This window comes from Myxine glutinosa, chromosome 14, assembly GCF_964187855.1.
Source record: "Myxine glutinosa chromosome 14, kmMyxGlut1.1, whole genome shotgun sequence".
Lineage (NCBI taxonomy): Eukaryota > Metazoa > Chordata > Myxini > Myxiniformes > Myxinidae > Myxine > Myxine glutinosa.
The window spans coordinates 55,889,545-55,909,448 of NC_136274.1; the positions used below are offsets into that span (position 1 = coordinate 55,889,545).

Consider the following 19,904-nt stretch of genomic DNA (forward strand, 5'->3'; position numbering starts at 1 on the left):
AGAGCCATGGCTGGTGAGAGAGGTACCCACACCCAGCCAACTGGCATGGTGACAATTGAAATCACCACATATGAGGAAGAGAGTTGGGATGGGTAGATAGAAGTTGGTCCATGTTATCAGACAGCGAGATGTAGATGGAGTCATCACTGTTTGGTGGACGGTACAACACACATATGAACAAAAGGTGGGAGCGAAGGGGAAGCCGTAGCCAAAGGTATTCCTGGGGGTGAGGTGGAGAGAGGGCAGTGCAGGGCGAGTGAGGAAGAGAGTTTTTTATAAAGATAGCAACCCCCCCCCCCCCCCCCCCCCCCTCCAGGACGAGGCTCAGGTCTATCATACCGGAGGAGGGAGTAACCTGGGAGAGATACCAAGGAATCAGAGACATCATGAAGGAGGAAAGTTTCTGTTAAGCAGATCACGTCTGGTTTGGCAGAAGCAACCTGTATGGAGAGATCAGTCAAGTTTGAGCGAAGGCCCCGGATGTTTGAGGTCCATACTGTTAAAGAAGAGGAAGGGGGAGCATCGGATACAGAAAGGGGGGGGGGGGGCGGTACGGTATGATGTGGAAGAGGAGGAAGAGGTAGGGAGAGCTGTTGAAGGTGCGTCAGAGATTTCAGAACAGCTTGGAGAAAGGGAAGTATGGGGCGGACAAAAGATTTGATGGTGATTGGGTGAGGCGCAGTGAGGTGTTGTTTGAGGAGGGGGAAGAGTGAGGCAGAAGGTTGAGGGAGCTGAAGGTGAGAGTTGGAAGGGGGAAGAAGCGGGGAGGACGCTTTGAGGAGGAGGGGTGAGAGGGGAGTTACGCCATCTTGCAACGATGAAAGAGGAGCCTCCACTGGGAGATCAAATCAAAATATCATACATAACCCATTAAATAACCCACATTATCTGCCACATAATAACCCGTTATGAAGTTAACAAAAGCATTTTAATCACGTCAAATGCAGCAGTTTTAGCAAATTGCATCCATTAGATACGCCCTGGGATCAAATGTCCACATCCAACTCCTTGTTTGAATCCAAATACCTTGGTACTCAGGTTAAATTTCATGCATCTTTATAGAAAGGAAGGGAATAATATTAATAACAATAAATTGATGAGCAGTTTTTAAAAGTACATCAAAGCAGTAGTAGTACATGTGCCACGATTTGACTAAATAGGTTACAACCGCAGATCGAAATTCAAATACAATAACATCGATACACAGAACGCTCACTAGTTGTTGAAAGGAATCCGTAACTTTTAATTATCAAACAGTTTAAACATCATGGTTTTCTGAAAAGTGCTAAAAAAAAGTTTCATTGGAACATTCCCCCCCAATTAAAAAAATGTAGAGTTTGACCCCAAAGTTTGAAAATAGGGGAATAAAAAAATTAAATAACACGAGTAAAATCCTCCGCAAGAGCATTGCTTTACTATTTACATTATCAAGAGAGGAAACTATTGCTTTACCAACCTATCAATTCACAATCCAAGGCAGAGAATACCACAAACTTAATTCTCAAAAAAAAAAATTGTAAAAATAGTCTGAGGATGCAGTTTGAACCGGTTCAAGCGGTGACGCATTCAAAACGTTTTTACGTACAAACGAGATGCACTTAATCTGCGGTCTAAGATAGGCCAAAACGTTTCCCAACATGTCAGAAATGTTTTTTTACCAATTATTATATATTCAAATAGGCCTGGCAGGATGGCCTAGAGGTGTGCACTGTGCAGCCTGGGTTCGAATCTCGACACAGCTATATACACTGTGACCATGATGTTTCGCATCAATGTTGGTGCCGCCCCTCGCTGCCATTGGTGTGGATAGTTATCCTCGACTATGCGTGTCCCTTCTACTAGCAACATGGTCGGTGGACGTTGAAGACCCCACCATGTCATTTGCAAAGAGTAGGTGAGGTATTGCAAACACCCTTGCCAAATTGCAACTTACTTCTAGAACTCTCAGCAACCACACCTGGCAAGTGCAGCGAGTATGCCAATACCCTCCCAAGGTGAGTTGAGGTGATGATGATGATATATACATACAAATTGAAAAATAGAAAACTCCCGTTTAATGGACTAGTGGGTATGTTGCAGTACCATGGCTTGATTTCGTAGACCATCCCAGGCTATTGCGGTAAATTCCATCACAAGACTCACATTACCTGGTATCAAATGACATCTGCTGATAGCTAACTGTGCGGTTTCAATTTTTTCAAAACGATGACATGAACCGTCAGAGTTAACCCAATTCAATAAATAAATGTCTCAGTTAACCAACTAAAGAAAAGTTTAACAAGAATAACATGGACATTATATGTACAGAGTAGGAACAGGTGAGCGCTGGTGTGATCAAACTTTGAGATTCTGTGGTGTGTCTATGAATAAAAGTGAGGATAACCATCCGCACCAATGGCAGAAATTTGAATATACCATGACATCCTGTCGGTGGTGCATCGTTAGATTGAGATAATCTATTAAATTGTACATTCGAGGAATAAATGTCACACGACATGCCTGATATTGTGCTCCTCTACAGGAATGACGCTCATGGAAGAAGAATGTTATGGAGGTTATGGAGGTACGGTAGTGGGACAACGAAAGTATGGTAGTGGGACAACTCCTGGACACAATAAGCAGGGGAATGAACAAAAAGAGAAAGAGAAAGAGAAAGAGAAAGAGAAAGAGAAGAGAGAGAGAGAGAGAGAGAGAGAGAGAGAGAGAGAGAGAGAGAGAGAGAGAGAGAGAGAGAGAGAGAGAGAGAGAGAGAGAGAGACAGAGAGACAGAGAGAGCGAGAGCGAGAAAGAGACAGACAGAGACAGAGACAGAGAGAGAGCGAGAGAGAGACAGACAGAGACAGAGAGAGAGAGATGTAATGCGGATTGTGTGTAAGGATGGGGGGTTGGGGGGAGGGCAGAGGGGTTAAATTAATTGTTCTTTAATATTAGAGTAGAATTTTTTTTTAAAAGACGATGACTACGATGAAGTATTGATTTTTGGTAACAGACGCTTCTTTTATTTTAAAATATTAAAGTATAAATTTTAAATTTCCTAAATATCGACCAGAAAGAGAAGGCATTCAATCAAAGCTGTTACCATGGCAGAGGCAAAGTTATAGTGAAAACTTAAAATAAATATAGGAACAAATCAGCTCGCCCGCTGCGCATTTTTCCATGCAATATGAAAAGATGAGCGTAAACCGTGTTCGGTAAAGTCGGAGAAAAGAAAATGGAGGGGAGAGGAGAAAATGGGTGGATGAAGGGCACACGGATCACTACCGTAAAAAGCACATGACCGTGAAACTTCTCTCAAATGTTGCTCTTTGAGAGGCTCGAAGTTTCTGTCGTTTCGTGTGATGTCCGTGATGAGAAGGGCAGTGAAGAAGATATGCTTGGTCGAATCTTTTGCAAGATGCTCGACGTGTGTGTACCTGTAAAATTAAATAATAAAACGACTAGATAAATATACTTGACTTTTTAAAAATTGAAACGAGTTTATGAACGACAAGTTGAGGCTCAAAGGTGAGCTTACTTGTTCCTTCAGAAAGAAAGGAATCCATGCACAAGTATCTCTTCCACTGGGTGCGGACGTTCTCTCGCATTGCGCAGTGGAAGATGAAAATGAACAAGCCTGGAATGAGGAAAATGAGAGGGAAAGAATAATTAACGACAACCACAAAGGGAGGTTTGTGGGATCATGAAAGATGTGTAACAAAAATGGTTTCATTCATGACTAAACTAGCAGAACAGTACAAACACGTCTTTTCGAAGCTGTTCCATGCGCTCACGCTTTCGAAGCTAAGTGATCTTTCACATTTGTGTTTTTGTCGTATCTTTATCTTTCTTTCGGTGCATGTACCTATTGGGGTGACTTTAATAGGTTTCTCGGTGTTGGTTTTCATACCTGTGTACAGAATCGTCGGTTTTTTCGTATCGTGTATTCTGAGGCCTAGTGTAGTACTAGTCGGCTACCGTGTCCTCAGACCTTGGCTTGAGGCTTTTGTTTTTTGTCTCAGCGGTTCTTCGATCGCGCTGCACCTACTTTCGGTCTCTGTTTTTCACGGTCTTTTCACCCATACTCCCTTGTTTTAAAATCTCAAAAAAAACCCCAAAATTTTTTTTTCCTTCCCTGTTCTTATCCGCTTGTGCGTTCTTATTTGTTCTTTCGTTCTTCGTTCTTTTGCACTTTCGTTCTTCGTTATTTCGTTCTTCGACCACGTTGTTCGAGATCACGTGATCAAGTTGTTAATACATGTTTCATCTGTCCCCTGAAGAACTTTATTATTATGTCATATTCTATAACACTTTTTTCTACTTCTTCTATAAAAGGATGCTTTCGACTTGCTCACCAATTCTATTCATTCAAAAAAAAAATTCCATCTCTTACAGTGTATCTTTCATTCATTCCCTAAACTCTCCAGAACTCCACCCACCCTTCAGCGTCCTCAAACGTATTTTTGACTCGAATGTCTCAAGAAACTCATTTTGCAATAAATGTTCGTTTCCCATAAATCGTACACTTTTCAAAATCCAATCACACCCCTCCCCTCCAAATCTTCCCCATCACCCATCTCTGTCAAATCTTCCCCCTTGCCCCTCCCCCCCAAATCTTCCCAAACACCCATCCCTTTCAAAAATCTCCCCCACTGCCCCTTCCCTCCTAAACTCCCCCCACACCCCTCCCCTCCGAGACTCTCCCTCACTCCTCCCCTCCTAGACTCCCCTCTCACCCCTCCTCCTCAAAGCGTCCTCCCCACTTCTTCCCCCTTCCAACTTTCACCTTCATCTTCCTCAACCTTCTGCCTCACTCTTCCCCCTCCTCAAATAACACCTCACTGCGCCTCACCCAAACACCATCAAACCTTTTGTCCGCCCCATTCTTCCCTTTCTCCAAGCTATTCTGTAATCTCTGACACACCTGCAACAGCTCTCCCTACCTCTTCCTCCTCTTCCACATCCTGCCCTACCGCTCCCCCCCCCCCCCCTGTTCTGTATCCGATGCTCCCCCTTCCTCTTCCTTAACAGTATGGACCTCAAACATCCGGGGCCTTCGCTCAAACTTAACTGATCTCTCCATGCAGGTTGCTTCTGACAAACCAGACGTGATCTCCTTAACAGAAACTTTCCTCCTTCATGATGTCTCTGATTCTTTGGTATCTCTCCCAGGTTACTCCCTCCTCCGGTATGATAGACCTGAGCCTCGTCCTGGAGGTGGGGTTGCTATCTTTAAAAAAACTCTTCCTCACTCGCCCTGCACTGCCCTCTCTCCACCTCACCCCCAGGAATACCTTTGGCTACGGCTTCCCCTTCGCTCCCACCTTTTGTTCATATGCGTGTTGTACCGTCCACCAAACAGTGATGACTCCATCTACATCTCGCTGTCTGATAATATGGACCAACTTCTATCTACCCATCCCAACTCTCTCTTCCTCATATGTGGTGATTTCAACTGTCACCATGCCAGTTGGCTGGGGGTGGGTACCTCTCTCACCAGCCATGGCTCTTCAGCAAAGGACTTCTGTGACTCACTGGGACTGACACAATCTGTCAATTTCCCGACCCGGATCTCAGTCAACGGAGAATCTTCTCTTCTGGACTTGGTTATGACTAACTTCCCTGAAAATGTCTGCTGCTCTTCTTCTGCTCCAATCGGCTCTTCTGATCATGTGCTTGTTAAAGTGGACATCTCTCTGACCATTTTCAGAGAGCCTCCTCAGCGTCGACGAGTCTGGCATTTCACTCAAGCCAACTGGCACGGTCTTCAAGCAGCCATCAATCATCTGGACTGGTCTCCCATCTCTACTGCCTCTGACATCAACTCATCCTGGGAATTCTTCCAAAGTAAATTGCTCTCTCTCATGCACAGATTTATCCCTTCTCGTCTTCAGTTGTCATACCCTTCCTCCCGTCCATGGTACACGGAATCTTGTGGTGAGGCTATTGCCCAGAAACAACTTGCTTTCGTCTCCTAAAAAGCAAATCCAACGGAAGGAAATCTCATTTCCTTTCACAAAGCCCGAAACAAGTGTGTGTTCACCCTCAGGAGAGCCAGGAAACAATATCTCTCTGTCCTCAGGACCGAACTCTCTTATCTGTCTCCCTCTTCCAAATCCTGGTGGCGTCTGGTGAAATCTGTTTCTGGTGTTTGTTCCCCCTCCATCCCCGCCCTCACCTTAAATGGCCACACGGCTGACTCCGCACGTGAAAAAGCTGAATGCCTCAACTCTGTGTTTGCCTCTAAATCTTGTGTCCCAAACCCATCCCTCTCTGTACCCACCGTACCCAGTCGTACCCAGCTGCTCCTGGACTCTGTGTCCTTTCCTCCTGACAAGGTGGAAAAGTTTCTGTCAACCCTCGACTCTGATTCTGCAACTGGACCTGACGGCATCAGCCCACGGGTCCTAAAATCATGTTCTTCCGCTCTTTCACTCCCCCTCTCTGTTCTCTTCACCCTCTCTTTTGCTCAAGGTCATCTTCCATCTGCTTGGAAATCTGCCAACATCACCGCTTTGCACAAAAAAGGTGCAAAAACAGATCCCAGCAACTACAGACCAATCAGCCTTCTCCCAATAATCAGCAAAGTCATGGAATCCATCATTGCTTCAGATATGAAATCTTTCCTCTTCTCCAATGGCTTGATCTCTGATCATCAATTTGGTTTCAGACCTGGACACTCCACTCTGGACATGCTGCTTCTGCTTTCTCAACAATGGATGGAGGTCCTCAATGCCAAACAGGAAATTAGAGCAGTCTCCCTTGACATATCACGTGCCTTCGATACGGTCTGGCACCCCGCTCTGCTCACCAAACTCTCCTCTTTTGGTATCCATGGAAATCTCCACGCATGGCTGGCGGACTTCCTCTCTAGTCGTAGTCAACGTGTGGCCCTGAATGGGTTTCTCTCATCTCCTCTTCCTGTTCAGGCTGGAGTTCCCCAAGGCAGTGTTCTGGGCCCTGTGCTTTTTCTGGTCTTCATCAATGATCTCTCTGACTCTCTTGAAAATCCTCTCTATCTCTTTGCTGACGACTCTACTCTCTGTCGCTCCATTCTTCATCCCTCAGATCGGCAGTCTGCAGCCTCCTCACTCTCTGCAGACCTTGACAAAATCACAGACTGGGCAAACAAGTGGAACATGTCTTTCAATCCTGACAAATCTCACACTCTTACGATGTCTCTCCGAAAAGACCGACTGGACAACCCTCCCATCCACTTTCTGAATAATCCTGTCCAAGAAGTTCTGTCACTCAAGCTTTTGGGTCTCATTATCTGCCATGATCTTTCCTGGAAAAACCACATTTCAAATCTGGCCTCCAAAGCCAGTCGCCGACTGGGCATCCTCCGTCGTGCGAAGTCCTTCCTTGGCACACCTGAGCTCCTCACCACATACAAGGCTTTCATCCGCAGTCAATGGAATACTGCTCTCCCCTCTGGGCTGGTGCTCCTGCCTCACACCTAGCTCGCCTTCACGCTGTTGAAACCAAAGCATTCAGAATCATTGGAATCTCCTGCGATGAAGCTAACTCCAAGGGCCTCTCACTCACTCACCGTAGGCAGGTTGGTGGTCTTTCCGTCTTCTACCGACTCCTCTCTGGCCTTGCCCCCCCAGCTCTCTCTGGGCTCTGTCCCGCAAATATTCCTACAGGTCGCACAAGATCTGCCTGCAACCCTCTTTTGGTTAAACTGCCAAAATCAAGATTCTCTGCTCACCTTCACTCCTTCATTCCTCTTTTCTCCCGCCTCTGGAACAAACTCCCTCACTCTCTTCAATCCCACTCCACCCTCCAAGTCTTTAAAACAGCTGTTCACCACCATCTCTTATCTTCCCCCATCGAAAACCTTGATCTTTTCTACCCCCGCTAATTTCACCCCAATTCCACTTTTTGAAATACCAACTTTTGTCCTGGAAGTCCTTGGTGTCCTTGTGCTTTATACTTCTCCCTCCCCCCCCCCCCCCTTCCCACGCCTCCTCCCCCCGGGCCCTCTCCCTTCCACACATCTCCCTGCTCTCGGATGTTGTGTGTGTGTGCTTCCCCTTTTCTCCCCATCTTGTCTTCCGCTCCCTCTTTTTGTGTATTTTGTTTGTCTGGTCGATTTGTTTGTGAAGTTAATGTTAGCTCTTGCACGAGCCTCGATTCAGTATACAAAAAAAAAAAAAAAAATCTAAACTTTTTCGTTACCTCCTCTCCAAACTTTCCCTTTTTCTCTCATCTGTCGAATAGTCTTCACAAACTTCTCGTTCGAGCTATTTCTTAAGGTCTTTAGAGAAGTGGAGTGTCACCACCTCATACTGTCCCCTATATGCACTTGCCATCATGACTACTCCCCCAAAAAACATATTAATCTATATTCGTGATGACCACCTGCTCCCTATACCATCCCACTCATCTGTGAACCTTTAATCATCGCCCAGGATGATCTTTCATTTCTGTAGAGACAATTAATAAATCAACTGGAAGGGCACTCAGTAGAGAGCATACCTCCGCCTGGATGGCCATATCACTCAATGGTGAAAAATCACTTAAAAAATTATATGAGCTGGATCCGGATCTTCACCAAAATGGAATCGATTCTTCCTCGTCACACACACATCATGTCCAACAAGTTTCGTCCAAATCCATCCATAACTTTTTGAGATATCCTGCTATGTATCTTTTTTGGCCCTATCTCCCAATGGTGAAGAATCACTTTTAAAAATTCTAGTAGCCGGATCTGAATTCGGATCTTCATCAAAATCTAATCATTTCGTCCTTGTCACATTCGCGACATCTCTGCCAAATTTCGTCCGAATCCGTCTGCAAATTTTTGAGATATTTTGTTCACAAACAAACAGACAGGGGTGAAACATAACCTCCATGCACCTTTTGTGGTGGAGGTAACTAGAACGACAATCAGTAGAGAGCATACCTCAACCAGGCTGAACAGTTTATGTTTTGTATCCCACTGACAGGATGGATCTGGATTCGGAACTGAACCAAAAGCTAATCGGCTTGTTCTTGTCACCTACACAACTCATCCACCAAATTTTGTCATGTGTTCTCCACAACTTTTTGAGATATCATGCTATATATTGTTTTTGACACTATCACTCAATGGTGAAGAATGACTGAAAAAATTCTCAGATCCGGATCTTCACCAAAATCTACTGAATTCGTCCATGTAACATACCCAACCTCTCCACCAAATTTCGCCTGAATCCGTCCATACCTTTTGAGATATCCTGTTTACAAACAGCCAAACAAACAACAAACAGACAGGGGTGAAAACATAACCTCCATCCATCTTTGGTGGCGGAGGTTACAATTATAAAAGAAATAAAGTTGGAACAATGTAAATTCATACATTTGGAACAAATTTGGAACCTTGATCAGTGGAAGTATCTTAAAGGCAATTTTCGCCAGGGGAGCACCACAAAAAAATAAAAAAAGAATGAAAAAGAGATAGTTAAGTGCTGACATCGAAATAGACTTTTTTCACACAACAAATGAGATGACAGAAAGTGCAAATTGAAGCAATTCAGATGATGGAAGGTAATAGGTCCACCTGATTGGTCCCAGAGCCTGAGATGGAAGATGCAATGAGCCAATCTATCCATGTTATTGATAAAAGGAACACGAGCTCACGCAAGGTGGTGTCTGGGGTATCAACCGTCGATGATTGAGGAGTACGGCAATTTAACGGGAGCTTCTTAGAAATCACCACATTGTTTCTGCTTTTATCAATCTTGATGTTTGTAAGATGGATGTGCTGTTTTATAAAATCAAATTGCAGCTAAAGTGGAAGCGGATTTTAAATTGGCCCGAGAAACTACTCTAGGTTTGATTGTTAAGTGATAATGCAACATTGGCAAAGCAATCTCAGTTCGGAATGGCAATCCTCGGTGTCACATGTCAGATTCAAAATTGGATATCCTTCGAGCCAACTTGCCGGATACCAACAAAGAAAGCAGACTTTAAAGATCCCACGGTGTCTTCAGCTACGAGGAAGCAAGTTATTTACCACACCGTGAACAAATGACAACTTCCTGCTCCAACCTATAGGGGGCGTGGTACCAGCAACACAGTCGCAATTCCAGCAATGATGTAAACTCTTCTGATAAGTTCTGTCACTCAAGCTTTTGAGTCTCACCATCTGCCATTATCTTTCCTGGGAACACCACATTTCCAAGCTGGCCAAAGCCAGTCACCGACTGGGCATCCTCCATCGTGCGAAGTCCTTCCTTGGCACACCTGAGCTCCTCACAAAATACAAGGCTTTCATCCGCATCTCAATGGAATACTGCTCTCCCTTCTGGGCTGGTGCTCCTGCCTCACACCTCGCTCGGCTTCACGCTGTTGAAACCAAAGCTTTCAGAATTATTGGAATCTCCCATGATGAAGCCAACTCCGAGGGCCTTTCACTCACTCACCGCAGGAAGGTTGGTGGTCTTTCTGTCTTCTACCTTTCCGGCCTCGCTCCCACAGCTCTGTCTGGGCTCTGTCCCCAAAATATTCCTTCAGGTCACACAAGATGACCTTGGTCACACAAGATGCTTCTGACAAACCAGACGTGATCTGCTTAACAGAAACTTTCCTCCTTCATGATGTCTCTGATTCCTTGGTATCTCTCCCAGGTTACTCCCTCCTCCGGTATGATAGACCTGAGCCTCGTCCTGGAGGTGGGGTTGCTATCTTTATTAAAAAAACTCTCTTCCTCACTCGCCCTGCACTGCCCTCTCTCCACATCACCCCCAGGAATACCTTTGGCTACGGCTTCCCCTTCGCTCCCACCTTTTGTTCATATGTGTGTTGTACCGTCCACCAAACATTGATGACTTCATCTATATCTCGCTGCCTGATAACATGGACCAACTTCTATCTACCCATCCCAACTCTCTCTTCCTCATATGTAGTGATTTCAATTGTCACCATGCCAGTTGGCTGGGTGTGGGTACCTCTCTCACCAGCCATGGCTCTTCAGCAAAGGACTTCTGTGACTCACTGGGACTGACACAATCTGTCAATTTCCCGACCCGGATCTCAGTCAACGGAGCATGTTCTCTTCTGGACTTGGTTATGACTAACTTCCCTGAAAATGTCTGCTGCTCTTCTTCTGCTCCAATCGGCTCATCTGATCATGTGCTTGTTAAAGTGGACATCTCTCTGACCATTCTCAGAGAGCCTCCTCAGCGTCGACGAGTCTGGCATTTCACTCAGGCCAACTGGCACGGTCTTCAAGCAGCCATCAATCATCTGGACTGGTCTCCCATCTCTACCGCCTCTGACATCAACTCATCCTGGGAATTCTTCCAAAGTAAATTGCTCTCTCTCATGCACAGATTTATCCCATCTCATCTTCAGTTGTCATACCCTTCCTCCCGTCCATGGTACACGGAATCTTGTGGTGAGGCCATTGCCCAGAAACAACTTTCTTTCGTCTCCTGGAAAGCAAATCCAACGGAAGGAAATCTCCTTTCCTTTCACAAAGCCTGAAACAAGTGTGTGTCCACCCTCAGGACAGCCAGGAAACAATATCTCTCCGTTCTCAGGACAGAACTCTCTTATCTGTCTCCCTCTTCCAAATCCTGGTGGCATCTGGTCAAATCTGTTTCTGGTGTTTGTTCCCCCTCCATCCCCTCCCTCACTTCAAATGGCCACACGGCTGACTCCGCACGTGAAAAAGCTGAATGCCTCAACTCTGTGTTTGCCTCTAAATCTTGTGTCCCAAACCCATCCCTCTCTGTACCCACCATACCCAGTCGTACCCAGCTGCTCCTGGGCTCTGTGTCCTTTCCTCCTGACAAGGTGGAAAAGTTTCTGTCAACCCTCGACTCTGATTCTGCAACTGGACCTGACGGCATCAGCCCACGGGTCCTAAAATCTTGTTCTTCTGCTCTTTCACTCCCTCTCTCTGTTCTCTTCACCCTCTCTTATGCTCAAGGTCTTCTGCCATCTGCTTGGATATCTGCCAACATCACCGCTTTGCACAAAAAGGTGCAAAAACAGATCCCAGCAACTACAGAGCAATCAGCCTTCTCCCAATTATCAGAAAAGTCATGGAATCCATCATTGCTTCAGATATGAAATCTTTCCTCTTCTCCAATGGCTTGATCTCTGATCATCAATTTGGTTTCAGACCTGGTCACTCTACTCTGGACATGCTGCTTCTGCTTTCTCAACAATGGATGGAGGTCCTCAATGCCAAACAGGAAATTCGAGCTGTCTCCCTTGACATTTCACGTGCCTTCGATACGGTCTGGCACCCCGCTCTGCTCACCAAACTCTCCTCTGTTGGTATCCATGGAAATCTCCACGCATGGCTGGCGGACTTCCTCTCTAGTCATAGTCAACGTGTGGCCCTGAATGGGTTTCTCTCATCTCCTCTTCCTGTTCAGGCTGGAGTTCCCCAAGGCAGTGTTCTGGGCCCTGTGCTTTTTCTGGTCTTCATCAATGATCTCTCTGACTCTCTTGAAAATCCTTTCTATCTCTTTGCTGATGACTCTACTCTCTGTCGCTCCATTCTTCATCCCTCAGATGGGCAGTCTGCAGCCTCCTCACTCTCTGCAGACCTGGACAAAATCACAGACTGGGCAAACAAGTGGAACATGTCTTTCAATCCTGACAAATCGCACACTCTTACGATGTCTCTCCGAAAAGACCGACTGGACAACCCTCCCATCCACTTTCTGAATAATCCTCTCCAAGAAGTTCTGTCACTCAAGCTTTTGGGTCTCACTATCTGCCATGATCTTTCCTGGGAAAACCACATTTCAAATCTGGCCTCCAAAGACAGTCGCCGACTGGGCATCCTCCGTCATGCGAAGTCCTTCCTTGGCACACCTGAGCTCCTCACCACATACAAGGCTTTCATCCACAGCTCAATGGAATACTGCTCTCCCCTCTGGGCTGGTGCTCCTGCCTCACACCTAGCTCGTCTTCACGCTGTTGAAACCAAAGCATTCAGAATCATTGGAATCTCCTGCGATGAAGCTAACTCCAAGGGCCTCTCACTCACTCACCGCAGGCAGGTTTGGTGGTCTTTCCGTCTTCTACCGACTCCTCTCTGGCCTTGCCCCCCCCAGCACTCTCTGGGCTCTGTCCCGCAAATATTCCTACAGGTCGCACAAGATCTGCCTGCAATCCTTTTATGGTTAAACTGCCAAAATCAAGACTCTCTGCTCACCTTCACTCCTTCATTCCTCTTTTCTCCCACCTCTGGAACAAACTCCCTCACTCTCTTCAATCCCACTCCACCCTCCAGGTCTTTAAAACAGCTGTTCACCAACATCTCTTATCTTCCCCCATCCAAAACCTTGATCTTTTCTATCCCCGCTAATTTCACCCCAATTCCACTTTTTTGAAATACCAACTTCTGTCCTGGAAGTCCTTGGTGTCCTTGTGTTTTATACTTCTCCCCCCCCCCCCCCTTCCCACGCCTCCTCCCCCCAAGCCCTCTCCCTCCCACACATCTCCCTGCTCTTAAATGTTGTGTGCTCTCAAGTGTTTGTGTGCTTCCCCTTCTCTCGTCTTCCGCTCCATCTTTTTATATACTTTGTTTGTCTGGTTGATTTGTTTGTGAAGTAAATGTCAGCTCTTTCACGAGCCTCGATTCAGTATACAAAAGAAAAAAAAAGAAAAAAAAAAGACCTGCCAGTAACCCTCTTCTGGTGAAATTGCCAAAATCAAGACTCTCTGGTTCACCTTCACTCCTTCATTCCTCTTTACTCCCGCCTCTGGAACAAACTCCCTCACTCTCTTCAATCCCGCTCCTCCCTCCAGGTCTTTAAAACAGCTGTTCACCACCATCTCTTATCTTCCCCCATCCAAAACATTGATCTCTTCTACCCCCGTTTATTCACCCCCAGATCCACCTTTTTTGAAATACTGACTTGTTTCCTGAAGTTATAGCAGTGTCCATGTGTTTTATACCTCTCCCACCCCCTAATCCCCACACCTTCCCATGCCTTCTCCCCCCAAGTCCTCTCCCTCACACAGATCTCCCGATGTCCTTGTTCTCTGCTGTTGTACTTGTGTGCTTCCCTCTCTCTCCCCATCTTGTCTCCCGCTCCCTTTATTGTATGTTTTGTTTGTCCGATTGTTTTTTTTGTGATTGATGTTAGCTCTTACACGAGCCTCGATCTTGTATACAAAACAAACAAAAAACTCGCAGTAAACCCACAGCCACATACCATGATTGATTTCACTTGGACCATAATTTGCTTTTGCTAGATTCGTACCATGACACCACAAACAATATTGTACCTTGGAAGGAGTTAAAAAGGGCGAAAAGTGCATCGATGACAACAGGATAGTTGTTCCCAGTGTTCATGCTGAAGAAAGCGATTCCCCAAGTGATTCCCAACAGGAATGTCAAGCTGAAGATGCTCTTTAAATCCCGTAAGATGCCGCCGCTTAGGTCTTTGTGCAGCCTTTTCTGGCGGCAGATCTGGCGTAGCACAATGCAGAACATGCAGATGTTGAAGAGATATACGACACAGAAATATGCCAGGATGCTCACGTAGAACGCTTTCCCCGGTTTGAGGAAACAACTGTGGAGGGGAGGGAATGGAGGCAATAAAGGTGAGAAGATCAACGTATCAGAATTGCTTCGAAGAACCAAATGCAACCTGAATTTTCGAGTTTTGAATCAAATCCGAACAATATTATTATCATCGAGTTTTTGGTGCTCCTTTTAAACTGAACGAACCAACTGGGTGTGCTAAGCATTTTCCACCAATCAGGTGTCAATATGGATACCTCGTCATGACTTTCACACTTCCGTTTTGCATTTTATACAGAGTCAAGGCTCCTGGAGGAGCTACAACATAGAATGGATCAGGATGCAACATAACAAAAGGAACAGCAAAGAGAGAAGTGTGAAAGGCCAACAGCAAGTGGGCCAATGGAGAAAATAGACGGAGACAGACAAACAATGGATGCAGGTAACGCTGAGGGGTAGGGAAAAATGCAAGGGGTAGACAAGATGGATACAGCAGCAAAACTTTTAGGGAGGGTGGAGGTCAGTGGCTTGATCATGGTTTTGGGTGGGGGTAAATCTGAGATAGCTGTGAAACAGCTGTCGTGAAGACCTGGAGGGAAGAATGAGATTGAAGAAAATGGGGAAGTTGATTCAACAGCCAGGAAAAACGAGGAACAAATGGGTGGAGGTGAGCAGTGATTCTGGGATTTGGTAGTTTCCCTAGAGGGGGGTTACTGGTGACCCGAGTGACCCTGCAGATACCTGGTGGTGGAGGACAAATCATGGAGAGGGCAGATGGTGTAAGACCAGAAAGGAGGCAGAAAGACCACCGACCTGTCTGTGACATCAAAGTGATAGGCCCATCGTCTCAGCTTCATAATGGGAGATTCATATGATATTGAAGGCCTTGGTTTACATGGTGTCAAGGTGTTTGGTAGGGGTGCCAGCCCAGAGGGAAGAGCAGTATTCAATCAAGCTGCGGATGAAAGAATTGTAGGTGAATAAGAGTTTAGGTGTCCCAAGGAAGGACTTTGCAGGACGGACAATGCCCAGTCGACAATTTTGAAATGTGGTTTGCCCAAGAATGATCATGGCTGAGAGTGAGACCCAAGAGTTTTAGTGACTGAACCTTTTTGAGAGGGTTGTTAAGAATGTATATAGGAGGGTTTGCAGTACTGTGCTATCGGAGAGAAAGTGTGAGTGTGGAATTTCTCTGGATCAGTTTGTAATTGTTTGACTAGTTTGTTCAGTTTGTAATTATTTTCAAGCTCTGAAGAGAGGGAGGGGGTTGCTGCATGTCTATATGAAGGATGGGGGTGGGGAGAGTCATGGCAGAGGGTAGAGTCATCGCAAAGAGATGGAGGATTTTCCAGAGAGCCAGAGAAATCGTTGATGAAGATTAGGAATAGGGCTGGGCCCCAAACACTCCCATGGGACATTCCAGTCTTGACAGGATTCCGTTGAGAGCCACATGGTGGCTGCAGGAGTAGAGGAAGTCAGTAACCCAAGAATGGAGTTGGCCTTGGATCGCATAGGCACACAGTTGGGAGAGAAATGCGGGATGCCAGACTGTATTGAAAGCACGAGATACGCCTAGAGTAACGGCCCTGATCTCATGTCTGACAATGAGGGCCTCCATTCATTGTTGGAAGAGCATAAGTAGCATGTCCAAGGTAGAGTTACCTGGTCTGAAATCAAATTGATGATCTGATATGAGGTTGTTGGAGAAAACGAAGGATTTCATATCAACTATGATGAATTCCATGACATTACTGATGATTGGAAGTAAGCCGAAAAGGTCTGCAGTTAAGGGCATCAGTTTTTGCACCTTGTTTATGTAGTGCAGTGATGTTGGCTGATTTCCAAGCAGTTGGAAGATGACCTGTGGTAAATGATAGGGTGAAAAGGGCAGGGAGAGGATGTGCAAGAGCAGCAGAGCAGGTTTTTATGACATGTGAGTTGATGCTGTCTGGTTCATTTGCAAGCCCGTCGGTCGGCCGTGCGTGGCATGCCTCCATTGACGTATGACTTCTGGGCAGGGAGTTTTACTGGGGTGGTACGCCTCTCAAACGCTAATGCAATTGTCTTCAGGCGAGCTCAAAGAGGACGGTATCCCTTGGAGCAGAATGGTGTAAAGCTCGCTTGATCGATTTTCAGTACGAATACAGACCGTGAAAGCATGGTACAGACAATGAAAAAACCTGTTCCTTTCCTAAGTGTAAAAGCAAGCAATTGCATCATCAAAGTTGGGAAGCTTACAAGTCATCTGCCACGAAGTTGTATTGATTCACGTCGACTGCCAACACAACTCCCACGATAACAGCAGGGATGCCTGCACAGCAGACATAGCAAGTCCTTACAAACTTTGACATCACAAGTACAAGTGTCATGACAAAGTAACCCCATTAATGAACGTAGGGCTTGCATAATCATCATAAGTCTTATAAAATGTTTTTTTTGCAAATATTGTGCTCCACAATTCATTTTACCATCATGTGCTGGGAAGGAAAAATTATAAATATATATACATAGTAAAGTAATGACTTGTGGTTGGGATTAAAATCAAATGAATCCATTTTTAGTTGTCCAACCTTTAATGAGCAAAATAAACAACTGCTCGACGTTTCGATCTGCAACACGGACAAATGTGCATCCACTGACTTTTCTCAAGAGTAACGTAAAACAACTACAGTTGTTGTTGTTTTGTTTTACATTTTTTGTTTTACGTTATTTTACATCCACTGACCTTTTACGTTGTTTACAACAAGTTGTTTTACGTTACTCTTGAGAAAGGTCAGTGGATGCACGTTTATCCGTGTTGCTGAACGAAACGTCGAGCAGTTATTTATTTGCTCATTAAAGGTTGGAGAACTCAAAATGGATTCATTTGATTTATATATTATATGTGTATATGTATACATATGTATATATATATATATATATATATATATATATATATATATATATATATATATAGTTGCGGATATGAGGATTGTATTTTTTTTATTGTGTGCTTTATTATTATTATTGCTTGAGTCTGGCCCCTCCTGCCTCCAGTGTTGTGTAAAGGTCAAAGGGCATCCCGGTAGTTAATTCCATAAAGCACACATTGAAGGACACGATAAAACCCTTGTTCAGTAGTTTATATCCTTATTATGTGTTTTAGGGTAAGGCCTTGTCTTCCATTAAAATGACACTCCATTGCACCGAGTGAAAAAGATAGATTCCCTTCATCCTTCATTCCCATTCCCAAAAACCTCCATTTCCCCTTTCGTCAATTGCCATTCGCATTGCCAACTACAATTGCCGCCATTGGCCACGAGGCGGGTTGGGGAAGAAAGGCGTGCCCGCCGTCGTCATCAAGGGCGGAGCCAGAGGGTCGCGCGACCAACCAGGGCCGAGGTGAGCACACCGATGGGCGTGTCCTGAAGGCCGGCGGCTTAATCGCCGGCAGCGCTATAAGAGCGCGCGCGCAAGAGTGACCAGAGCTGAACTGAGCTGCGTGGTGAGGTAAAAAGCAAAAAGCTGGGTCATCAGAGGAGAGCTGGGTTGTGAGGTCCGAGAAAGAGAAGAGATCATCCAGCAGCGATTCAGGTCCAAGAGAGAGAAAGGAGATCATCCAGGGAAGCACAAAGCCTGCTATTCGTCGCCTTGCTCGCCAGCAGCAGCGTCCACAGCAGCAACAACACTCGACAGCCGCTTGGGGCCTGGACGGCAGTTTGGAGCAGGGCCGCGAAGGAACGGCGGCTGCCCAACGAGCCGATCGTGCTGCAGGACCAGTTGGACCTCCCTATCCCGCCAGCCATCCACCTGCCATCCCTATCATCATCATTCCCCGTGTAAGTGTGTTCGTAGTCTGTCTTTTGTCTTGTCCCTGGGAATAAGTTAAGCCTGTTAGGTAAGCTCGTAATTTTCACTGTGTCACCTGTTTCTTTCATGTCCCCTGTAAATAACCGTGACTGCTCCTTTTGCTTGTGTGTGTAAATAATAAATCCCGTTACTCTTCTGTATGTCTTCTTCTTCCTCTTTGCATTTGGTCGCTTTAGAGTTTTCCACATTGAATATCTGTGGCGCGATACGGCCAACGTTTGTGTGAATCGGGGAAACTGTTAGGTCGCGGTGCCTCCGCTCGGCAAACATACCATCCTTAACCGCAACAATATATCTATATATATGTATATATATATATATATATATATATATATATATATATATATATATATATATATATATATATATATATATATATATATATATATATATATATAGTTGGGAAGCTTACTCGTGTTACAACTCTCATTTTACTTCTCCAAAGTAAGGTATGATCTATGTTGGAAAGTGTTAAGGGAAGATGGTTCGGAGGTGGTGTGACCTTTTGTTACTTTCAATATCACTTTAAATGACATCATTGTTATAAAACACATAACGCATCAATATGAAAGTTGCGAAAGGTTCATCATGTATTTTTATGAAAATAAGGCACATTGTGTCACGCAATGGGTAAAGAGAGACGGGATGACATCAAATCGACGTACCCCAGCCTAAGATGAAGAACTTGAGAATGTAATGCCGCACATAGGTATTGAAAACCCTTATGATGACGATGTATAGGTGTGCTGCCTCGAGACCCATCCAAGTAATCGAGGCAAGAAGGAAGTAGTGAAGAATGGCCGCAATAGTGGTACACGCGGCTGGAATCTCCATCATTGCGAACCAGGAGTTGAGGAGAAACATGAGGTTGAGCATAAACAGGGCCAGGCACAGGTTAAGGAGGATCTTCGATGGATGGTCCTTTCGTAATTTACTGCAAAACACACACAAAAACACACACAACACACACAACACACACACACACACACACACACACACACACACACACACACACACACACACACACACACACACACACACACACACGGAGTTTGTGGTGCTATGCATGGACTAATGAGAATGCATTTTGAACACTGCTTTCTCCCACGCACGGGCTGAAATTCTTCAGCGTTGTACTCACTTGAGGAACAGGTAGGTCAAGAGTGTCAGGGCGAGGAATATGGCGGAAATTCCGCAGCCAATGTGTGTGATTATGGTCAGGATGCTTTTCTGTTCTTTGGTATAATTATCACTTTTACCCATAAAATCCTGCAAAGAGAACAAGGCCATATTATTATTTCATTGACCGTCTTTTGTGAAAACGATTCCGTAAGGCACGTGATTGGTGTTTTATGTGGGAGGAGGGATTGATTTTTTTGTAACACATTAACTGCAAATACAGCAACGCACCAATAAAACAGCAAAGTGTGTGAGATGATCACAAGAGCAGACAGTCATTTCACTGTTGCTTTCATTCTCCACTCGACATCCATCTTCCTTCCAATCTGCAGAAAACAAAACAAATCCAAACACCAAGTTTCAGGAGCCTCATGGAGGTTTCATACGTACAAAGGTGGATAGTTATCCGAAAACCAGA

At 45.2% G+C, this 19,904-nt stretch overlaps 1 protein-coding gene across 3 annotated transcripts in view; it reads right to left on the bottom strand.

Annotated features, from left to right (window-relative positions):
* Positions 1 to 1,039: 1,039 nt before the first annotated feature.
* Positions 1,040 to 19,904, bottom strand: part of LOC137439805 (adhesion G-protein coupled receptor G6) — a 93,502-nt gene continuing 74,637 nt past the window's right edge. For all 3 annotated transcript variants that reach the window (XM_068135915.2, XM_068135913.2, XM_068135914.2), the window contains 7 exons: positions 19,718 to 19,812; positions 19,449 to 19,576; positions 18,973 to 19,241; positions 16,697 to 16,769; positions 14,221 to 14,507; positions 3,515 to 3,613; positions 1,040 to 3,413 (listed from right to left, as the gene is read on the bottom strand). In XM_068135915.2, the coding sequence (XP_067992016.2) occupies positions 3,292 to 3,413; positions 3,515 to 3,613; positions 14,221 to 14,507; positions 16,697 to 16,769; positions 18,973 to 19,241; positions 19,449 to 19,576; positions 19,718 to 19,812 (1,073 nt within the window). In that variant the 3' untranslated portion in view covers positions 1,040 to 3,291. The remainder of the gene's footprint in view (positions 3,414 to 3,514; positions 3,614 to 14,220; positions 14,508 to 16,696; positions 16,770 to 18,972; positions 19,242 to 19,448; positions 19,577 to 19,717; positions 19,813 to 19,904) is intronic.